This window comes from Catharus ustulatus, chromosome 6, assembly GCF_009819885.2.
Source record: "Catharus ustulatus isolate bCatUst1 chromosome 6, bCatUst1.pri.v2, whole genome shotgun sequence".
In the NCBI taxonomy this organism is placed as follows: Eukaryota; Metazoa; Chordata; class Aves; order Passeriformes; family Turdidae; genus Catharus; species Catharus ustulatus.
The window spans coordinates 15,345,630-15,369,717 of NC_046226.1; the positions used below are offsets into that span (position 1 = coordinate 15,345,630).

A 24,088-nucleotide genomic window follows, 5' to 3' on the forward strand; every position below is an offset into this window, starting at 1 on the left:
AGCAATGTGGACATGCTGAGCAAGGACAGGAATATGGCTTTTTTTCAACACAAAAATAAATTTTTGACCATCTTGGAGTTTTAAAAAAAATGCTGCCATCAGTGTTCAATGAAAGGGAGGTTTCACACAGATGCTTTAGTTTTGCAATGCTGCCAGAGCTACTAGAAATACACAGGAATGAGAAGAGTTTTATTCAACTGATGAAAGCAGTTGAAAGTAAAAAAACTTTATTTCACAGCCTTTTTCCTTTTCTGTGTGTGCACCAGACTGCAGTGCTGGATGTCCAACGGGAAATGTTTATAAGCACACTTTCATCTTATTTGAGCAAACATTAAATACAATTTGCATAAAACACACAATTATGACCTTTGTGAGATGCTGAATGTTATTTTTGTTATCTAATCTATTTCTGGTTTGTTTAAGGAAACCTATGGTGTAAATGAGCAGAAGATGACAGATATGGGTGAAAATCCATTAATCATCAGGTGAGTGTTTCTTATTCAGGCTGACTTTTGCAAGGGAGCCATAACTCCTAGCTACTACTAGTAGTAATACAAAGAGAGATGGAAATTAATAATCATGGTAGCAGCTGTCTTCTGTAATGGCTCAGAGTCCACATTTCCCATAGGTGGAAGATACAAAATTTCCTTATTGCTCAATCTGTCCCTTGACTAAAATGCTTTTTGTTGACCTGAAAGATTCAGCTGTCTAAGCAACATTCTGGGCATTTTCCCCACGTGGTGGATATGTCAGGCTGAGAGCAGAGTGGGAGAACTTCCAGTGTTACTCTGGCAGCAATGACTCTTTCCAGGTTTGGAAGACTGTCAAAACAATTCTCAGTGAGATCAGTGTCAGTGCCAGGACTGGCCTCTGTTGGAGCTTCTATGGGTTTTGATAATTTTTAGACTTGGAGTGATGGATCGTGAACACAGAGTGTGCATCCCTTTGGTATTAGGGTCTAAATGTCTATAAAAACCAGAGTGCTTCAGGTTTTGCCTTCTTGGTAAAATGGTTGTTATATTTAGATGCAGAAAACACACAAAATATTATCAGGATCCACTGGCCTATCTCTCTGTTTAAAAAAAGAAATACACAAATAGCTGTTACAATTTCATCAGTTGTATAATTTGCTGATATTAAATGAATTTTGTGTAATACTCAGGTATATATCCAGTAGGAGGCCCCAAGAAGAAAAACACTATTTTTCTCCAAAAGTAGATTAAAAACAATTTACCGGAGTGTTTTTCTTACAGTACTAGAAAATGATTGTACCATCTTGTGCCTTTTAAAATAAGATCTTTCCTTGTCTTTGTGAGAGCTCTGTGGTGCTGGCAGAATCCATCAGGCTTAGCCTGTATGAACCACAGCTGGAAATTCGTAAAGTTGAAATTTTGGAGTTGTCCTGCAAACCCCCAGCTGCTAGTTGATTTCTTGGTTGGAGGTCATGGGCTTTTTCTTTCTGTTTAATATTCTAGTGCCTAACATGAGGGGCTCTGAAAGTAGATGATTTGGGGAACGTATATCAAGTCAGACCCAATGTACAAACAAAACTGTGGAAGTGTGAGATGTGTTGCCCACTGCTGTTTACTGTTCTGAAAATAAAAGGGCATCTTTTTGACAGGTGGAAATCTCCTTACATCAGAGGGCTGTGCTATAATAACACTTACTTAAACTACCTGAGAATTTATCTGGAGTTTTCAGAAGATTGATTCTTACATATGTTGACTCTGGAAGGAACACACTGCTAACACCCAGTATCCCCCTCCTAGTCTAGCTGGGGCCCTCCAACTGACTAGATTGGAAAGATTCATTAAACTGTCTTTTAGTCCACCCTCTGATCTGCAGAGTAATTAATAACACTGAAGGTTTCTTCTTTTCCTTGCCTCTTACTGAATTCTCTTCTGTTTTCAGGACGAAAAATGACTTGGAATCAAGAGAGACTCCAGCACCAACTCATGAGATAACGATTTTTGAGCAGCCAGAGCTATTCTACTTTGTCATTTTCTTCTGGGTGCTGGTCTACTGCCTTTTACTCCTTCCACAGCTTCTTAGCAACAAAGTTTGATCTGTGCGAGGTGTGGAAAATAAAGGGATGGTGGCTGGATTGCTTTGTGTATCAGCAGATGAATATGTTCCTTCAGGTGAAGCACAAACAGAAATCCAGGACCTGGTATTTGTGTTTATTATCAGGTTGTTCTCAATTTCGCTACTGTTGTGCTATGACAGTGTCAAAGCACGTTTTATATTATGGTAATTGTGTAAATATATATAAAAATTATCTGATTTAGTAGATGCGATTTTGTACATTTGTGCCTTGCTTTATAAGATGCTAAATAAAACCAGATAATTATCAGTAGAGGTATGAACAATTCAGAGCTCTAGTCTTCAAAAATTATTCTTCTGGCTTCATTTTCTTATATAGGGCCTGATAGCTGTGGAAGAGGGATGATGTTGACTTGCATCTGGATCTGCCCACCTGCAAGGGCAAGGCTAGAAATGCTTCTTCCCATTTTCCATTTGAAAGAGCTGGAGGCAGAGCAGAGCTCCAGGTAGTGAAACACACACCAGGAATTGATTACAGTTCCAGCAGCAAATCCAGTGGAGTAACAAAATCAGGTTGAGGGCATACTGGGATAGAGAAATTAGATTTTTTTTTTAGGATTTAAAGTAAATTTTATCCTGCACCTTTTGGTATGTTTGATTTGCAGGAATAAATTGGATATGGAGAAGTGTGAAGAACATACATGCTACTGCTTCTTAGGAGACTTTATATGGGAGATCTCAGGCCAGAAACTAAAGTTTTTTAAAAGTACCTCAGTGCTTCTGAGTCTGCTTCTGCTTCAATTTATTTGCTGCTTGTACTTACGGATGGCATAAAGATTTCTGTCTTTTGCAGATGCGGTAACCAGCTTTGCTGAGGTTACTGTTAAGGCTCTAGGGCATGGTAGAAGAATTAGAAGTATCTTTTAAGTGTCCAATTCAATTGAGAAAGAAATGACAGATGTAAAACTAAGTACAGAGAAATGCTGACAACTAGTCCAACTGAAGAGATTCCTGTTCCTTGAGCTACTTCTGCCTCTTGTAACTTTTGTCCACATCAATGATCACTTTAGGATATTTGATATAGGATTTTTGCCAGAAAAGGTGTAATCCATGCTCTGCAGGACAAAAGAGAAGTCTCCAATTTCATAGCAGTAACTTTTCTCCATGTGACTTTTAGTAAAGTCACTGCTTCTCATTGGCAAATTTTTAGTTTCACCGTATGCTTTATGAGACTGCATCACATTGCTGCCTCCACCTGAAAATTCAGAAGCTTGACTGCAATGTGCTTCCTTCCTAAAATGAAGGGTTTTATAATTTTACACTGAGTGAAAATTAAATGACATGGCTGTAAGTTTTACATATTCTGTTGTAGCATAAGGCGTATCCCTACCCTGGCTAAGTTTTCAGCTGAACTAATAGCACCTGGGATCAAGATACATCAAAATATATAGCAACTGAGCTGCAGTTAGAATTCAATAGAAGTAAGGAATGACAGGAGATCTTAAACATTGAAGATAAAATTCTGAAATCCTTTTAATAAAGCTGAAATATTTCCTATTCTGTCCTGCCACTGTTGACTAAAGCTAGATTTACCCCATGAACCTAGAAATAAGATCCATTCTTCTTGGTGAGGAAGAGATCCAAACATCCCAACTTAATTTGGTTTAAATCAGCTTAAGTTAAAAAAAATACATATCTTGCATCTTGTTCATGAAAACAGTCAAGATTTTGAGTCAGCTGATTTTGTGATCCATTAACCTGTTTGTGCTTGTTGTGGAAGGCAGTGATACTTTCTTCCAAAAGAAAACCTAAATAAGAATTTTTGAAGGTGCCTGCTGGAAGTGGGCTAAAATACAAACTTGAAGGGTTAGTGCTTTTTCCCCTGAAAGAATAAAACTTATTATAAGAAACCTTGTATGCTTATCCTGAAAACCAGAGTAGACCTGGGTGCAGCATCTATTTAGCATCAGCAAGCAGCAGTGTACTCCATTAGTTTGGAGCAAAACTGTTGACAGCTTTGCATTATGTTCCACTTTTCATAGGCTTCTTTGGTTTGTGAAAACTTTTTCTGACCCTTTGTATCTTTACTCTGGTCCTTCCATGTTTATTAATCTTCAGGAGAGGCTATTTAGAGTTGGATTACAGTCTCTTTAGAGAGCTTTACAGCTATCAAAGTTCAATCAAGTATGCTCCCTTCTTCTTTCCTTTCTCCTAAGAAAATTAATCAGGATGTGGAGCTCTTTGGATGTCTTAGCTAAAAACTGACATCCATGAAGAATGGAAAGGTGAAGAGGAATGTGCTGATGCCAGAAATGTCATTACACAGTATTTTTTGTCCAAGAAGGAGAAAACCCAATGTTTTCTTGGTTACCTGCCACTGATGAACAGTGACTGATACACTGAAATGAGCAGTTTAAATGTCAAACAGCATCCTGCAATTGTATTGCTCATCTCAGTGTTTCAATTGATGTACACTTTCCCAGCCTATCCCATTGAGAGACAGAGATGGCTTCTTCCATCCAAAATAGATGAAAAAAAAGCCCAAAATCCTAAGCCATTCCATGATACCTGGTATTACATTACTCTCAAATTTTGGGTTTGTTTTGTTGTGGGTGTGCTGTAACACAAGCACTGTACCTTACCCAGCCATTGCATGGGTGAGAAGATCCAGGGTGAAGTGCTAAGATTGATTACACTGGTGTTGTCAATCGTGCTTAAAAAAACTACTGAACTCTTCAAGACTTTTGCCTTCACCTGGAACTGTAAAGACTAACATCTGCATAAGCAGCAGCTTTCCCCAGTTAAACTGACTTGTGAGCCTACATCTCTTCTTCCACAGTGCAAGATCCAATTCCTTAATGCAAGTGCCCTGTTCTGAAAACACTGCTTAGTTTTGGGGTTTGTGGCTTATTCTGAGCTGCTGCCTAAAAGCCTGATTATGAAACATTTATTATGGCAAAGCCTATTTTAACTTGCTGCCCAGAGGACTGGCTGGCAATAGTGGAGGGTTTAAACCCTGGTGGGCAATCCGTTGTCTACCCATTTTCCAACAGATATGTGCACTGTCTGAATACAGAAGTTTTTGCCAAACTTTTGCCTGGGTTGAAAATGTTAAGCTTGAACTGCCCACATTTGGTATATTGATTTAGCAGCTGAATTCAGATACACCAGGGAACTGATCTATTCAGAGCCTTTCTAAAACCAGCTGGTTTTGAGCAAATATGGGTAGCAGAGCATTGTGAAGTGTAAGTGTCAGGAAGTGCCTTGAGGATTACTGGATAAAGGATGTTTGGTGTTCACAGAAGCAGCATGAAAGACTGAGTGGCAGCTGTAATAGGATGGTTCAATGTCATTGTAGTCATGTAACTTAACTGCAGAGTGTTTCATTGTGATTTTATAGAAAGTGCAAGGAACAATACACTATTAAAGACAGAACTCCACTAAACATTTATGGGGCAGATGACTTAGAGTTGAGGAACTTAGTTAAACAGTCACATACATAATCTACAAACTGACCAGAATATAGCTTTTGCCAAATTGTAGGAAATTATCAGTGCAAAGGCAGGGCAAGCACAGACTACAATAACAAATGACAATCAATTTTCAGCGCCATGAATATTTTTGAGAGATTGAGCTCTAAAATGTATTTTTATTGAGTTTCTAGATTGTAATGAATGTGTCTACAGAATTTTATGCAAAGCTTGAGAGTTCAGCTGTTTTAAAATGATTTTTTTATATAGCAGTGATTATTTTATCTATATATTTAATAGAACTGTAAAACCATTTTAAGAGTACCTGTAAAATTCTATGTATGTGATACAATTATTTATTAATTATGACTCATGAGAATGAACATTAAGCTATGCATTGGTTGTGTCATCCGTTTGAAAACTGGAAACTGCAAACAGGTGAAGAGCTTTTAATGAACAGCTGATCTGAAAAGCAGAGGAAACGACTGAATACATTTGTGTGATTCTTAAAGCTGCATAGCAATATGTCATTTTGTGATGTTAAACTTTCAGCTAAAGTTGCAAAATATACTGAGTGATCAAGCTACTTTCTTCCATTAAAACTTCCTGAGGCTGAAATTTCTACATGTTGATATTTGGCGTCTAAACACACTTAAATCCCATACACTTTCTGGACCCTCTCAGTTCACTCCTGTTCAGTATGACTGTAACTTCTTTATTCAAGTAGTGCTCCACTGAGTTTACAAGGCTACATGCCATACCCACTGGGAGTATTTAGGGTTCTCTGCACTAATCCTCAAAGAATCCAAGCTTTAGGAGATTCATTTGGCCAGTGTATGTGGTATCACATTCAGCCATCTAACACACTAATAATTATAATAGTGCATTATCACTTATGCTAGCTTTAAATACTTGGGAGTCCCTTCTTGCCAAGCACAAACGTGAATGCATCCAGTGATGCATTCAGTTCCTCTACTTCTGTGGAAGTCAGTGCAACACATCTGTGTGCTAAGCACACACTACAAGATCTGGCCCTGAGGGCACTTAAATCAACATCAACCGCATAGGCCAGGAAGTTGCTGAAGCCTATGCCATGCCCGTGCAAATCCAATCACACCAACCATACACCACTCACTTCAGTTGCCTCCATTTTACACAGAGCATTTGTTTGCCTCAATTCTGCAAAATCAACCCTCCAAAGAGAGGAAGTTAACATTTACTTCCATCTTCAATTAAGAGAACAGCAGCAGGGAACAAATAAGTGGAAAACAAAGGTGAGGTTTCAGGCTGGACTATGACCATGGAAGTTGCCAAACTGCTACAGCTGCAAGCTCATACCCTGGCAACAGGTTGCCTGCTGTTTCCATTGAGCTTATAACAGATCTGAATGGACATAAAAACCACTAAATCCTTTGTATTTCTGCATTGTGCAGGTTTTTGTCAGGTAAATAACTTCCCCTGGCACACCACTGATAACACTAATTTACAGCTGCCCAACTCACCATTGTTCCCGTTCCAGGTTTGTATATAAACAGGACACACACTCTGGCTTGTCCTCACCCATACCAGCCCAGGATCAGGAAGCTGTTCATGCAGGAGGAAGGGATACATGCACATTAAATGATATGGGAAAGTCATGTTCTCTGTGGAGTAGCTCGCTTGCTCTGTCCATTGCTTCACACAACTCCAGAGCTCACAAAGGGTGAAACATTAATCCCTATTTTTTCAAGTGCCATAATAATTTCAGAGTTATCTTAACTGCAGCTGTGGAAAATCAAAGTATTTTTTTCCTCCACTAAATGTATGACATGGAAAACCTCCTTGCACCTCAAGGAAATTTTGATAATTCCTTTCCAAGCAGCTGCTACTGCTGATACTGGAAAATGAGACCCATGTTATTTTCTCCCCATAGTGGGGGAAATGTCTAAGTTTATGTCTCTGACACATAAAATTGGCCCCTGAGTGATTAATATATTTTTTCTTCATGAAAAGGTTATAAGGACCAATCAAAAATTATTTTACCTTAGTAAGAAATAACTAAAACTAACCATTCCAAGAAAGGCTAGTTCCTGGTCGTCGCTGCCATGTTAAGGCAAGGTAATATGTTATTCCCCAAACAGTTTCATTATTTTCACTGGGCCTTTCTAGAATCTCTTTGATTCACAGAATGGATTTTCTGTGTCCAAGAACCAGTTTGTACAGGGAGATCCCTGGTCAATGGCCATTATTAAGACTGTAACAGAAAATCACTCGTTTATTTCAAAATGACTGGTCTGATGTGAATCAAGCAACTTTCGATGTATATGCTGCTGAGTTCTTAAGAGAAACATTGCAGTCACATTTTAATGCCAATAAGTTCACAAGTCACATAAGTATTTTTACTATAATAAAAAATTCAATTAGTACTTTTGTCTTAAACAAAACATTTTAATAGGGATACCACCTTGTGCTATTGTATACTGCTGTGTAAAAAGCTGAATAAACTTGTTTACCTTTCTTGTTAAAGTTCTCTAGTTTAAAATGTAACATCCTACAAGGCTAAACAGTTAATGAGGAACTTCATCCTAAATAAATAATTTCTAAGTAAGGAATGTAATATTTAAAATACATGTTTCTCTCTGGCAAGTGGTGAGGAATGATGACTTTTTTAAAATGAGAACAAATGCTGGGAAGATTTGAGTGGTGTCCAGATATACTGAAGGAAATGCAAATAGATTTCTTCTGAACACTCAGTCAGGGGCTTGTATTGGATGTTTGCACTAGTTGATCAAAGCTAATTTTTGTGACAAAGAACTAAATTCTTCTGTACAGCTGGTAAACAAAATGGTCTTTAGGAACTGTTATGCTGTAATAAGAATAGTATTTACTAGTGAATAGCTCCAATTTATTTTACAGAATCTCCAATTTTGAAATAAATGGACAGGCTTCCTGTATCTAATCTGTTACCTGTGAGTTTGTCCTTGTGGATTCTAATTGTTTAATTTATTAATTGTTATTATTATATATTGTATCTATTATATATATTATTTTTATCTATTCACACATTTTCATGCCCAGAAACTAAATGCACTTTTTAGAAGAGAAGACCTCAGTAGTAAAGACTGCAAATTCAGAAAGTGCATTTTTTCCCACTTATGCAAAAAATGACTTTTCATTTTGGAGGAAGAATCTAAAGTTTTTTCTGGTCAACAAACAAATGGATTTTAAATTTTTATAAAGGGGAAGAATTACTAATTTATTAATGCATAGAAATAGGCATTATAAAGGGAAGCCATGGGAAAGCTTACAAAACCAGTTGTGCTTAATTATTTACTGTTCTTACCATTTGTTTATCTGCACTGTTTCTATACACATGTTTAGACTTGGGGATTACCAAATTACTAGCTGCAGTACCAATTCATATTTACTATGTACTTCCCCCTACATTTTTTTCAGTATATGAGAAAAAGAAAATTTTAAAAAAAGTACTGCAATACAGTTCAGAATCAGCCCCATGATGTGTGTCCTGAAAAATACATCTAAATTCGATAAACACAGAAAAAGGAAATGGCATATAGGAAAGATATAGGAATGATTCTTCTCTTAAAGTTTCATAGGTATCACACTTTCGGACATGTAAATATTCCTCTAATCCTACAAAATCAAATCATCCCACATGCTTTCAAAGTGTTTCTAACCACTCCTGGAGTAGCTCTGCCTGTCTATTGGACTACCCTCCCACACACCTAAGCATACATAGCAAGAGAATATTCATGGTGCTGTTGAGAATTTGGGATGTTTGGGTCCAGTGCTGTTAGCATTGCAGATTTCCAGAATCATAGAATGGTTGGGCTGGAAGAGCTCTTTAAATATTTTCCAGTCTAAGTGCTCTGCCATGGGCACCTCCACCAAATCAGGTTGCTCGGATACCTGTACAGTCTGACCAAATGTTTCCAGGGATAGGGCACCTACCACTTTTCATTACTAAAACTTTAAAATCTCTAAATATACTTTGTTTGGTGTTTTGTTTCTTTGGGGTTTGTTTTGGTTTTGGTTTTGTTGTTGTTGTTTTGTTTTGTTTGGGGGGGGTTTATTTCTTTGGGGTTTTCTTTGTTCTTTGCTTCTTTAGTTGGGTTCATTTTTTTTGCTGCTGACACTGTGGTTAGGAATTTGCAAGTGCAGTGGGGAGGGTATGAAGTTCAAATAGGCAAGGTGGGTCATTTCAGTGTGTGGGAGCAGAGTAAACTTTTATAATGGTATGAGATCCAAACTTCAGTTCAAATTCAAACATCCTAAGACAGGAACCATAGGACTAGTTTTCTTTTAACTACTCTGGGATAAAAATAAGTCTGACAGAAACTCAAAAATAATTATCCTTGCTGTGTAATCACAATTTTTGTAGCTTGAAGATGATGTACATGCAGTGTTGGAAATACACTGGATCCATCTGGTAGTTGGCAACAAAGACAAGCACAGGGTTAATTTCAAATAGGGAGCCCTACACATGTGTACAAACTGAGTATGCACTTGGGTTCTACAGGAGCCCAGACATCCCTAGGATAACCTGTGGCCATCACACGTATTCTTGTTGGTAGTATGAACTGAAACCTTCATCCTCGCTTCAGGGCTCACTTTACCTGGCTGGTAAACAAAAGCCAGCAGGAGCAGGAGAACCATCAAACTGGTGAGTAGATATAGCAAAGCCTTTGACTTGAGCTGTCATCTCTGTTAAAACACTAATATATGGCAGTGAGCTTTTTGGTTGCTATTTCTACTGATGTTACAAGGATTATTTCCAGGAGCGCTAATTGCAGCAATTTATGAGATGCCTTCTGTGCCTACCTCCATTCCTTGGTGAGACAGTACCACTGGCTTACCACAGTCCTTGGCAAACTTTATCTTGGATCAAAACAAAATTTATAGCTCCATCTGCTGTAACTACTTCAAATTGATTATTTCCACATTTTTTTTATGGTTGCTCTGTACCCTGGGGAACAGATTTATCACTCTGCTGATATGTATTTTCTGCATGTTATCAAGAATCTACAAAAATACAGATTTATACATTACAAAGTGGTATTTCTTGGTTCTCAGGCATAAATGAGCATTAACAAGTGTGTATCTCAAAGACATTAGGAACTTCTGTTAACTGTTGAATGGCAGATCTTTTGCACTGTACCATTGCAGCTAATTGTGAAATATTTCCCCTCTTTCTGTAACAAAACTGCAACAGGTGAAGCCCCAGGTGACTAGAAAAAGGGAAACCTTGCACCCATTTTTAGAAATTGCTCCTTGTGTTCCCTGCTGGCCCAAACCTGAAAGGAAACAGTGCAGTGCTCAGTACTTCAAGGGCTGACATCATCAGTAAACCTGAGCAAAACTTTTCCTTCTTGCTGTCTGTGTTCAGATATTTTTAGTCACACCAAGATCTTCTGTGACTCCCTTCTTTTTCTACTTTTGATGTATTTCTAAATTTATAGGAAAATTAATCACATCACCCAAACCCTCTGTAGATTTGATGGCATCAAAACAAGCCAAAAATGATTTCTAGAGGAGTTGGAAGCCAATTTTGGTTAAAAAGTATTCTCTCTGTGAGACATTCCACAACAGACAACACAATTACAAGCTCAGAGTTGAATACAAATTGACATAAATTTTGTTCCCCTTTTTTTTTTCATCCACTGGTAGCTATAGGGGGTCAAAAAGGGATTTCTTTCCTAACAGAACATTTATTCTTCTCCATCCTTCTTCCTTACCAGTGCTTTAAATTAGTTTCTTTAGTGACATGTCACTGTGATAAAGACACTCTATAAGTAGAAGATGATGGAGGAGGTCATCAGTCTGGAGAAATCCAAGGAAAAAGCAGAAAACTTTGCCTGGGAAATGTTGCCAGAAGAGAGAGGGGTCAGTTTCCAAACTACATCAGCTCATATCCTCATGCCAGCAATTTACAGAGGTAAAAAAAAAAAAAAAAAAAAATCACTGAAGTTTCTCTTGCACTATGGAAAATATCCTCGGAATTATCCTCTGGGTCACTGGAGTTGGAAAACATGCCAGTTTTTTTTTTAATGCATTTTAGGGTGAGACAAAGATTCGTGCAACCTAACACCTTGTCAAAATCTAAGCTTCAGTTTTAGAAATGGAATTTGTTCAAAAAAAGGTTCTTTCTTTCTTCCAGCTTCCTTCTCTGTAATCATACCTGCAGCTTTTTCTCATAATACATTGCAGGTGTCATTATTAGCACCATGGTTTAAAATGTTTGCAACTGCTCTTTCCTGCAGTGATTCACAGCTGGAAAACCTGGTAGCCAGATTAGGGGCTTCCTAAGTGGAAAGCCCCGAGGAAAAATTTCCTGAGTGGAGTGCAGAATAGACGCATCCTTTCCTGGCCAGAAACTAGAATGCAACGCTTGGGCACGGATTTCCTCGGTAAGTACCAGCTTGTTTCAAAGGGTGCTACTGAACCAGTGTGCGACAGGAGGCCTGAGGACATCGTGGCTGGTACCAACAGCAGGGAACAACAGAGGTCACCATTGTCTCACAGGAAGGAATCTCTTCAGAGTCCATTTCAGAACCTGATGTGGCAAGTGGAGCCAAAACGCCTGGTTTCCACCAGTGGGATTAGAGAGTTCTGGAGCACGAGCAAAGACAATTCATTGTGACAAAGTGATTTTTAATGTCAGTTTTCTTCTTTTCTAACCCAGAGTATTTTTTTAATCTTAGTCAACAGAAAAAAAAACCCAGAAAAACCTCCACTCTCCATCTGTTACTGATTTTTTTAAAAGGGAGATAAATGTCTCTTGTTGTCTAACAGTTACTTCATAGAGTAAATATCAGTATTTATAGTACTAAAGATACAGAGAAGACTGTTACTGGTACATTGTTACTTATTCTTTTCCAGATTTTAATAGCTGGGCAGTGTGTCCTTTCCACCCTACAGCCTGTTTGCTTTGTTTTTATTGTTGGTTGTGTGTTTGTTTTTTTTATCAAACTCTGAATGCCAACCAGTTTCAAATACGTGAAATTTTTTTCAGTTGTGTGGATGAGTTAATCTCATTTTAAAAATCTTTGTAAGGAATTTGTGAAATCAACATAAATTTCTAAATTGGGCTTAAACTCTGAAGGTTAGGTATGATTACACAAATATATGACATCAAATATCTGTTTCTTTGAATGGAGAGAGGGTAGTGGGGAAATAATTGTAATAAACTGCACAGACTGTATCCTGTGCTTTTATATAAAAAACTCCTGTCAGCAGGCAGGCTTGAGGAGGAAACAGCTGTGGAAAAAGACACCCGATTTTATAAGAAAATAACTTCCAGAATTCTCCTGGCATTTGTCTGTTTTGTTTTCTAAGTATTCTGCTTGCTTTCTCTTTGAACCTACTTGAAATGGATAAAATTCATTATTTAACCAGGGTTTCTTTCTGTTCTATTTTATGTTAGAATGAATCAAGAATGCCAATTTCCTTCAGTACTTCAGCTAAAATTGGAAAAATAGACCCATATGCTCTGACAGTTCCCACTGGATAAGACTGAACAGCTGCTCTTCTTCCTCAGCTTTTGTCATGGGATATAATTATTCTTCCATCCATAAAAGAAACAGAAGGATGCCCTTTCAATCCTTTAAAAATACCTAGTACTGTAACATTTAACAACATAATGGCGGGCAATACAGAAGATGTGCTCTAAAAAGCAGCAGAGGTTTGTGCCAAGAAAATACTTAATTTGGTAATACCCCAGGCCTCTAGATCACTTTGAATCTGAAGTAATTTTACTCCAGTTGTTTCAAATGAACCTTAGGAGTGCTCTAATTAGCTTTATCATTTCATACAGATTTTGTAGGCACAGTTGTGTTACAATGGCAAGACCCTGGTAGGGAGCAGATGGAAGGAGGAACCTGGATGTCCAGCAACAGATCTTCCACTGAAAACACACTGCCTTCCACACAACAAAGGCAGTGGCTGGCCAGAAGTGGCATCACATTTATGCTCATCTTTATTAGGCACCAAGGCCAATCACCATCCAGTCCTTGTGCAAGCACCTTCAATCATGTAAGACTCTCACTTGGTCTCCTGGCTTAGCACAAATCTATCTCATTCACCTCTGGCTGAACGGTTTTGGTGGCGGCAAAAAATGCCAGCTGTTTAATCCTAGACATTTCAGGGCACTTTAAAAAATATTTAACATCTAGTAGTAACATCTACTAAATCAACAGAGTGTTTCTGAGATACTGGAGTGAGACCATTGGTCCAGCCAGGCGACAATCTGCCTCGTGCAGGGATAGGAGGAGATGCTGCCTTGGGAACCCACATAACCCAACCACCTCCAGCTGTCCTTTCTTCTTCCACCTTCTGGGCCCTGCAGCAACAAGGACTGAAGGCTCCCCAGCGGAAAAGTTGCGCTTTGCCTGTGGCAGGAAGGTGACTTCTGATGGAAATGGCCACCTATGTCTGGAAAGGCAGGATTTTGTTACACAGTCATGAGACAGCTGAGACAGCTCTCTATCCACACTGCCAAACGGGATCACCCGCAGGGACCGCCGTGCGATAGAACAACCCCACTCCCTCAGATCCGTCTCCCCATGACCAGCCCTGCCTCAGTGGCAGAAGCACCGACAGCCCGGCCCTCGACCCCGCTCCCAAGATGGCGGGCACTGCCCTCGCCCCAGCGCCGCCGCGCGCCCCCCGCTCCAGCGCGCGAGACCCGCCCGCCCGCGGGGCACGGCCGAGCGCTCGCACCGCTCCGGCGGGGGAGGGGAGGGAGCGCGCAGGCACGTGAGCGCCCGGAGGCTCTCCGGCAGTCGCTGTATCCCGCCGTCCCATTGGCCGCCGCGCGAACCTTTCACCTTTTACCCGGCTGCGGCCGCCAATCGCCTGCTCCCTCTCATAGCGTGGGGGACGCGGAGCGTGCGGACTGCGCAGGGCGGCATTCTCGGAGCGGGGTTGCGCCGCGGGCGCTGGGCGGCCCCCGTTGGTACGGGCGGGAGGGGCGGGGGCGGCGCTCCGTTTGCGTAGCGCCCGCCGTAGCGCAGGGGCAAGGGAGGGAGGGGGAGGCCGTCCCGGGCCCAGGTGAATGGAGGGACCTGACAGCTGCGGGGACTGAGGCGGCGGCGGCGGGGAAATGGCGGCGGCAGGAGCACAATGAGACGCGGCCTGTAGTAGGGGGAAACGCCGGGCTGGGTCCGGTCCGATCAGGTAGGAGATGGCGCGCCGGGAGCTGCATGGCGGCCGAGTGCGGGTGTGTCGCGCCCGCCGGCCGCAGCTCCCGCGGCCCCGGCGCCGCCGCCAGCGGGGTGGGATGGCGGCAGTCCGTCCCTCCCTCCCGGGGCCCGGGCACTGCTGCTCCGCCTCCGCCCCAGCGGCCTCCGGCGCAGATGCCCGGAGCCCGGGATCGGCCCGGGTATGTCCCCGGCGGCGGCGGGGCCCGCACGGCTGGGCCGCGCTGCGGCCCCGCTCGGCTTTGTCTGTGAGCGGCACCCCCGGGCAGCCGCGCCGGAGCCTCCCGGGGGCTCTGGGGCCCTCCCGCCGTGTCCCGGGAAAGCAGTGGCGGGTAGTAAAGGAGTTTAAACTCGGCAGTGCTGGTGTTGAAGGCGATATAAGAATGGCCTGGCTCTCTGCTTCCTTTCCATCCTTTTGCAGGGTAAATGAAGGCAGCGTGGTTAAGGCAGACCGTGTGCTGTGTGAATATCCGTTGAAAAGTGAAAGGTTAAACAGTCATATATTTTTGCACAGGACTTTGTTGGTTTCGTTAGGTAATATGTAAATAGCCTGCATGAGTAGAAAATGGGCGGTGTGATACTAATATCTGACCAAAAAAAAAAGAGATATTTTTGTGTGCATTATGCTTAACCAGAAATTAATGTTTAATAAAAGTGACTCTAAAAGTGAATAGTAAATCTCAGCTAACTGCTAAGAGTCCGGAGGATGTTTGGCACTTCAGATCATCTTTGAGTATTTTTGATATTAAGATTTTGGTCTTCAAGTTATGTAGTGAGCTCAAGTGGTGAAAGTGTATAGGCTGGAAGATTGTCTTTCGTTTTCTTTCGCTAAACGTGGTAATCAAACCAGTTAACTTCACAGGCACTCAGTTTGCCCTGTTTTACTATGTTTTCTTTAAATAAGCCGCTCTGGATGCTCTGCTGAAATGCTGACTGCATGTGTATGTTCCGTAGGTGGGGGTAGTGCTTGTTTTAGCAAGTTCACACAGACACTAACTGAAATTAATTTCATAACTATTCTCCTAAGCTTCTCTCTTAAGAGAGTCTTTCTTACTGTCTATCTGCACATTGTGGTCTGTGAGCTTTGAAGATGCTACTAGCAGTTTTCAGCTGAAAGGTGCTTTTTTTACATGCTTAATAATTGGATTGTTACTTTACTAATTGGTAGGGTTAACAAATATGAGTTTATTTATTCAGAAATGTTGACCCTGAATTAGCTACTACTGTTCTTCAAAGCATCCAGATGATACAGTTCTGTGAAAGTGGCAGATCAGTACTTGGCAGCCACAAAGTGATTAATACAAAAATTAACAACTAATTGAGAAGGAAATAGCATCAATATGTCATTGTATAAACCTGTTCTCAGTCTGTATGTTTGATATGAAATGCAGTTAAGGTATTTTCTCTTCATCTCTCTTCTACTTTAGAAAGGTTGTATTAGGCTAAGAGAAGTATAGATTGAAAATTGACTGGGACTTTTCACACGACTAAGGACATGCCAGTGAAGGAATAATAAACATCACAAAGAGAGTAATGAAGAAAGTAGAAGAAGGAAGTGTTGATTGTTTGCTTGTTTCTCCTGTTTTGAAGGATTTTTGTATCCTACAGGGTAAACACAAAATGTGATACATCTTTGTGTGTAACTGAAAGACATGGTGCATCAGTCTGTTGGGTATGCCAGAAATTTACGACAGTTGAAACAATTAATTTGTAGTGAAATTCATGCAAGGCTATAAAAACAAGAGTATTTTTTCAGTCAATTATACAGTTCCGTACATGTCCTCCTCTGGTTACTGATAAGGGGTAGCCAACCAAACTGTTCAGTCTGTTATATTGCACTAATGTTTTTCTAGAAGTTGATTTTTTTTTCCAATACTTTGATCATCTCTAGCATACAAATGGAAAAACCTAAAACCTGCGGTTCAAAAGCAAGTGTATTTTCATGGAGTTTTTTAATGTTGCCCATAGACGTTTCTCCTTTCCCACATCAAAAATGTGCAAAATACTTGACCATTTTTTCAGCAGTGTATGGATTTACTTCAGCAAGGTACTCAGAGTCTGAGTATCTCAGCTTGTCCTGTGTTGGCATTCGGTATGAACTGACTGAATGTGCATTGATCTCTGCTGAATGCAAATTACTGGCAAAACCAAGTGGAAACACATGCATTCTTAAAAGAGTGAGGAATTGTTTAGGAAAAATGGATAAAAGAGCTGAAATAGTTTGATTTCTCTTAGATAAGCTCTAGAATATAAGTGAGAACCAGAAGTCAGGAAGATTCTAAAAAGGATTCTAGGGCTTTAGGGTCCATGAGCATTATAGTAAGTGCTAAGACTACAGACAGGTTTTTTATTTTGGGGTGTAGGTTAATCTGTTGTTACTGAATTGTTTTTTGCTGGTTTTGCTTTTATATATTCTTTACATATATATTTGTAGCTCTGTAGCCTATTACTGAATTTGTAGCTAGCATTTTGTCTTCTCCATTAGACAGAAAGACACAAGAAATTCCCGGTGGCTCCAAGCCCTGGGGATCCAAGTTTAGATTCTCTGGGAGCTGTGGATGAGAATGGTCAGAATGACTTCTGGAAACACATTTTCATGAACAAAGTTTAGTTACTGTCCTAGGGGGGAGTTTCAGAAAAGGGTAGAACCAGGGATGAATCACCTTATCACCTATGTCTCTAACTGGGGATTCTTGTCAGTTATACTAATTTGCTAAACTTATAGAAATTGTATCCACCTTGTGTTACATGTGCATCTTTGGTACTTTTCATTCAGCATGTTGTGCACCATAAGGTAACTGCTTTTCATCACCTGACTGTGTCTGTTTCCTGATTTTAGGGCCAGTGAAAAGGTAGCAGGCATCAGGCAGCAGGTATAACTTCAGAACCTTCTGAGATGGGTTGTTCTGTTGTTCCGTAATTCTCTCTGAATATAATAATTCTCTCTCCTTTTCCCTCTCGTGTAGTTAGTACAAACTAGGGAGTGTACTGAGCGTGATAGGTTGTTGGCAGAAGAGCAAGGTGGCTCCATGTCCTAGTGCCTGACTGTGTAACCAGCCACTCACCATCTGTATCCCATCACCTTGATGTGTTCAAGTAATTTCTTCAGACTGACAGCAGAAGCTTGATTTTATTTATTTATATATATATATATCTAGGAAGTACTACTTTTAAAGAAAGTAAAAGTACAATTATAGTGTTGTGTAAAACAGGAACTTCTATAAAATGAGTACAGTGTGCTTTTAGAATGCTATGTCCTGAGGGCTAAGTTGGAGTAGATCAGAAAGCATGATTTTGCTTTACACCTGACATTTTTTTCATCAGTTAGCCATTTGTGAGTACCATATGTATTGTGATAAACCAGAAGAGAAGAAACTTGATATAGAGTAAAAACGAAAAGCTAATTTTTTAGCTGAAGTTACAGTCTTTGTTGACATTTAGAGTTTTGGTGCTTAAACTGTGTTAATTTGGGGGTATGGTGTCTTTAGGACTGTTATTAAAATAAATGTTCTAGAAGACTTAATCTAGAGAACAAAGCAGTGCCCACTTTAATGTGTACCATGTTATTATATTAGGTAAACTCTTCGTTTTGATAGTTCTTGCATGCTTATCTAGTAACATCATAATTTTTCAAGTTTGCATGCTGAGCAGTATTTGGAATTCCCTTATTTCTGCTCTGTGTTGCAGACTGCATTAGTTAAATCAGCTTTCCATTATATTTGTTGCCTTCAAAATCATATAGTCAAGTAGCAGAGAACTGAAACTCATGTCAGGGAATTTACTTGTGTTCTTGTACAGCTGCAGGTGTTGAAAGGCCATTCTCTGATGGGAAAGAGAAGAAAGAGCAATATTTTCCACTTTCTCCTGTTGTAAATACTCCTGTACTGCTTGTTGTGGCCCTTCATTTAAGGGCAGTACACTTGTCAGACTGTGATCTGTGTTTTGATTGGCATGGTGTTACTACTCTTCTTACCAAGACAAGAAATCAAAAGTGTTCTGTCTTGATCTTTGCTAATGGTAATAGAAAATCTTGGTTTGCTGTGTTTTGTTCTCTTTATGTCAGCTACTCAGTACTTCTGTAGTGTAAGTTGGCATGATACAGTTTCTGTCCATGTTTTAAGTATTCTGTTATTCTTCATAAAACATTAATTTCTTTTGGCTCATTGAATGAGCGTGAAAGATCTGAGAAACAGCAGGGTGGCTACTGACTTGAAAGATTGGTTGCTGGAAATAGAGATGGTCAGTTTGGGACTGTTTTAGCTGATCTTGGGGTGTTTTGTTTGTTTTAAATATCAGTATCCTTGTGTTTTTACATTTGTACAAATACACACACAAGTATAAACCAAATGCATGTTTGAACCAATCCCTTACTGTTAGTTATTAAAGCCTGATATCCGGTGCCTCTCTCCTCTTCTGGATTCTAATTCTTGATAGTTTGTCAAGCAGTGTAGCAGCTGTTCCTCAGCTGAGATGCTAGTAAGTAGCAGTAAAGAAATCTGTTTTAAATATAGGAATTTAGGATTATTTTTTAATCTTTTATTTTTGAAAACTCCAGTTTTAGACCTGCCCACTTACTGATTGCATAAATCCCCTTTCCTTAGGAAGTGACGTAATTGCATTTTGCTTTTTAAAGTTGTTTGACTCCATTGAGGTGATTTGGCTGTGCAAACGTGTCTGGGCTGGCTACCTTTACAATTCATGTTTCTCTTTTGTTTGCAAAATCTGCTTTGTTTCTGATCTATTCTAAGCTTCTTACAGCTGTCTTTGAACTGTTACTGGCCTTTTATGATATTTTCACTATATATTCTAGTTCAAGCAGAAATTAATGAAGAAGGCTTATCTGTCTAAAGGTGAAGTTGCCTTATAGTTTGCAGTAAAAACTTCTAGAGGTGATCTGAATCCTAGACAGCATTCAAACTGTAGAAGACTTAACTTTCTCATTAAATTTTGGCAAGTTAATTCAGGTATTTTTGTTTTCACCCCCTCTTTCGAGTATAATTTTCAAGTGCATAAATAAGACATTTTCCAGAAGTTTATATTCTGCATACCTTAAAACATTTAAATGTATTTAATCTGACTTATTAACTGGGGTTTTATTGATTCATAATATTAATTGATAGTATTTCTTCTTTATTCAGGTTATTAGTGTCTAGGGTCAATCTCAAGCAAGACTTCTAATTCTTCGCTGAAGCTGTGTATTTCTGAGCAGGCAGACTTGTGCTTTGCTATACCTTCATGGTCAGTGGCTACTATGCTTTTGTTTCTGGGAGAAGACTTAAAATGATAGTGCTTACAACGCAAGCAAAAGCTCTGGTCAATTTTTTTACAGTGACCCATAACTTTTGCCATCTTTTAACCACAGTTAAATGCTCGTATTGTCAACTTGCTATATAAAGTTGGTAAGAAGGGATATGATCTCTGTTTAAATTTGTTTTGGGGAAAAAAATTAATGCTTCTCCCTTCCCTCCAGCTGCTGAAGATAATTTTTCATGGTTCTTGCTGTCTAACGTTGTACTATCTCAATGACTGCCAACACTGTAGAAACTAAATTACTATTGGAGATAGATAATGGGCATAAAAAAGTGCAGTACTTCTTAAAACAAAAAGCCTTCTAACAAGCACACATTTAAACTTCTGTTTCTGCTGTGTTTTTTGAGTCCTCTAAAAGATGTGTGTTTTTGTTACTTGTTCTTCTTGCTGCTTATACTTTCCTGTTTGTGTGAGACAAACTAAGAGGCAAATTGGAATATGAATGTTTTCTACCAATTTAATGAACAGAGTCAGCATGAATGGCAGAAACTGTAAGGGGGAAGTGACAGAAGCATGTTACTGTGAGCCAAGGGATTATCTTTGTATCTTTTTCATTATTTCTGCAGTTACTGTCAGCAAGGTTTCATAGACTGCCTTACAATTTTTTACAACTTGTAAAAAAAGTGTGTGAGGAAAGTTCATTGTTTCTAAAGAATATTGAACTCTATCAGCATTGGCCTCAGGAGTTCACTGACACTAAAGAAAGGTAGCAAGATGTAAGTGATAAGGCAACAAGAAACTGTCTGTATTATTTCAAAGATTATAAATCAAAAAATAAACATATATCTAGGTATTTCCAGAAATGTATACCCGTAGGTTTTTATACTGAATAGATCAGTTAATTTGTTTGCTGTGTAATCAATCACAAAGGCTCTGAGTTAATAAAATCTTCCACTACAGAACTGTGGCTGTACCACCTATTGAGCAATTTGAGAGCAACGAGTTTGAGGCATGGTGGGTGATGAAGCTCTGGACGAGAAAGTGTGTAGGTTTTAGGAAAGTAATGCATTTTTATCTTCCAAGTATTTAATTGAAAAAAGGATTGGGAGAATGCCAAAGACATTTATGAGCTCCCTGAGTCTTTGAAAGATGTGATCAACTTCCAGGAGATGAGCAGTTTTCTCTATTGTAATCTTGCATAGTTAATGCTTTGCTATGGTGAAGTTAAGAAGTTAAACCTGCCTTGATTAGTAGTAAGATGTCTGGAAAATGGTCTTCTAATGACTGTGTGTTGCCTAAAGTGAATACAGGCTGAGTTTTAAGTGACAAAATAATGCTTTATTAAAATTGTCTACTGACCAGTTGTTATCTCAGCTGATGAGGGGCTGCAAGGAATTATTGGATGATTTTAGGGCATGTAGTGACTGGTGTAATGATGAAGCAGCTGCTGATTTCTGGCAGGCATTTGGAGTGGTATGCCACTAATGTATACATTGCCAGCTATTAGGAGTTGTTAAAACCTTTTATCAGTTCATCCCGGTACTGCAGTCTGCTGCCTTTAGGTGTTTCCTCTGGCACTATTTAAATAATTTTGGACTACACAGGAAGGAGTTTTGGGTTTGGAATTCTTACTGATCTTAGTGTAACACAGTTCAGCAGCAGTTGGCAATAGAGAAGGGAAGCTGGTGTCTGAGTTTAAATCACACGGTCAAAAAGCTGTTGAATCCAATTTCCTTGTTTTCTGTAATGAAGGTGTTCGAGTGGCTGTCAAAGTGGATGACAACCTCCTCCTCATGCCAGCTCTAGTAATTCTCTGCTCCATATCAGCTGCTTAATTCAGCTTGCTGAGCCAGTAGAAAACTTGCCTAGATCAAGGGAAAAAAAATCACTTGGTTATATTGTCCTGAACTGTTTTTGTCCCAGAGTCAGACAAGCGTCAAAGCTGTTAGTGAAGGGAAGAGCACTGGCAGTGGGGTTGCTTCATTGAGCATCAGGTTGCCATCAGTTTGGATCTACAGTCTCATGAAAACTAACCTCAAACTGCTACTGCTCACCAATTAATTGAAATAATTGCACCATGATATTCTTGACTTTGTACTTTCTCACTTACTGTTAATAGCTGGTATAAACAAGTGTGTTATGAAGTAGCTCTGTGGGGTTGTGTATAAAAGTCAGCTGTGGTAAACCCAGGATAGGAACCAAAGTGAGGGGAAAATTATGCTATGAAAATTAAATTAAAAAGCAGTTGGATTTATAAACACTTCTTTAGCAAGTACTGTTCTGAGATAGAAATAACTTTTTTAATAGTAACTGCAATCAGTGCAGTAATCAAGATGGAACACTTAGACTAGCTATTAGCTTGGAAAATTCACATCTAAAGTTATGCCTAGTTTGAAATCTCTCGTTTTTGCCTAGTGGCAATTTGTAGTTGTGACTCCATAATTAGGAATCTGTGCAAGAAACTACTTAAAATTCTAGGACTTATTTTCCTTTTTACCTCAAACATAGTGATTATATTCCAAGACACTATACAATTAGATACAAATCAATGATTTAACTTCAAGTTACTAAATTTTATTAAATATTAATGTTTTCCTCAATCCAATTTTCCATTCTTATAAAAATGGTGGGGTGAGATTTTTTGGTAATGGTGTGTTCAAGATGTTTGGTATATTTTGATTAGCTTTAAATGCTCTCCAAAGCTCAGTGTTTCCATTTTAGTGAGGGAAGGGGAAATCATTGTCCTGATTTAACAACAAACAAACAAACATACACACAAAACCCTAAAGCCAGCCATCATTGTCCCCAAATAAAGCCAAACAACTCTCGTCTATTTAATGTGAATCTGGTATGGATTTGTAATCACTCACTTGAAATCAGAGCTTTAGGACTCTACACTATCCAGAGCAGACTTTGCTATATAATTACGTAGGAAGTTCAGAAGTAACAAGTTAGAGTAGTTGAGAGAGGTATTTACCATTGCAAATCAGAAAAACTTTCTTGTTTGATTCCCACCCCCCCCAGATGTTTCAGCCCTACCTGAAAAGTGTAGGCTGTATCTGGGGCTCTAGTTTGACATGCATTTTACAAGGCATTTCTGCCTAGAAAAAAAATCCAAACTTTTTCCCCCCAGGTCCTGGTGTTTGTTATTAAGCTTCATTGGAGCAAGCATTTCTGAAGTTTTATGGTAAAGTGAATTAACTAAAACTTATTCTGTGTGATTTTTGTTTTCACCGTTATGGTCTGACTCAGATGTGGTCACAGATTACTTGGAAGCAGTTGTGGAGGCAGATTGAGGAGAGAATGATGCTTTGGATGAATAAACATTCTGTACTGAATGCATGGTAAGCTGTGATCAGGAAGCCTTTATTATGCAGTGTTTTGTATTGCTGCTGAGTGAAAATGAAAAAAAGTGATAAAATTGAAGGAATCTTTCTGTGCTTTGTTTCCATCATAAATTTATTTCTTCTCTGATTGTTTTAGAAAAAATTGACTGTACAACCAGCTGCAGATTTTTATAAGCATATTTGAGAAAGCTAAAGTGAAATACTGATCTGGTAAAATGATGGGATGTAAAACCTCTGTGTATGCCATGTCCTTAATCCGACTAAAACAGGAGCAGTAAGGTCACTTCTCGGTGACAGCCTGTTTGTAAGGATTTAAGGCACTTTTCCTTTTCAATGTACTTCCTTGCTTTAGTTGATTAGTCTCAGTTTCTCTAATGTCTTGTCTGCGCAACAAGGCCAAACTTAAAAATTTTTAACTTTAAAATCACACACCTTTAAAATTTCATTTCAAAACTGTTTTTCTGTTGTAAACCTTAGAGGCCTAGAGGGGTTTTTTTGGGGGGTTTTTTTAGGGTGGAGGTTTGTGTTCTTTTGCTTTAGTGGTTTGGTGGTTTTTAAATCATGTTTAGTATGCATTTGAAGTAGCTTGAATTGCAAATTAGAAAATTATGAAAAAGGTAATTTCTTAAAATCATTAGATAAATAGAAGTGAGACTTCCTGTTCAGAGTTGAGAAAGCAGTGCTGAGGAAGAAGAGGGAAATCTCCATTGAAAGTTAGGCATGTAATCTGCTTAAGTCATTTTGGAAGTCATCAATTATCTGCCTCTTTAGGCATCTTAAT

At 39.2% G+C, this 24,088-nt stretch overlaps 2 protein-coding genes across 5 annotated transcripts in view; both read left to right on the top strand.

Moving 5' to 3' along the window:
* The window catches only part of CLMN (calmin), a 74,837-nt gene extending 66,386 nt beyond the window's left edge, over nt 1-8,451 (top strand). For all 3 annotated transcript variants that reach the window (XM_033062706.2, XM_033062707.2, XM_033062709.2), the window contains exons 12-13: nt 424-485; nt 1,912-8,451. In XM_033062706.2, coding sequence (XP_032918597.1) covers nt 424-485; nt 1,912-2,065 — 216 coding nt within the window. In that variant the 3' untranslated portion in view covers nt 2,066-8,451. The remainder of the gene's footprint in view (nt 1-423; nt 486-1,911) is intronic.
* A 5,919-nt stretch (nt 8,452-14,370) lies between these two features.
* DICER1 (dicer 1, ribonuclease III) overlaps nt 14,371-24,088 on the top strand; it is a 66,180-nt gene continuing 56,462 nt past the window's right edge. The window contains exon 1 of one of the 2 annotated variants that reach the window (XM_033061833.2): nt 14,371-14,466. The gene's annotated coding sequence lies outside the window, so the exon portion shown is untranslated. Of the gene's footprint in view, nt 14,467-14,503; nt 14,688-24,088 lie in introns of those variants that run through there. The other variant, XM_033061829.1, reaches the window with a different exon arrangement.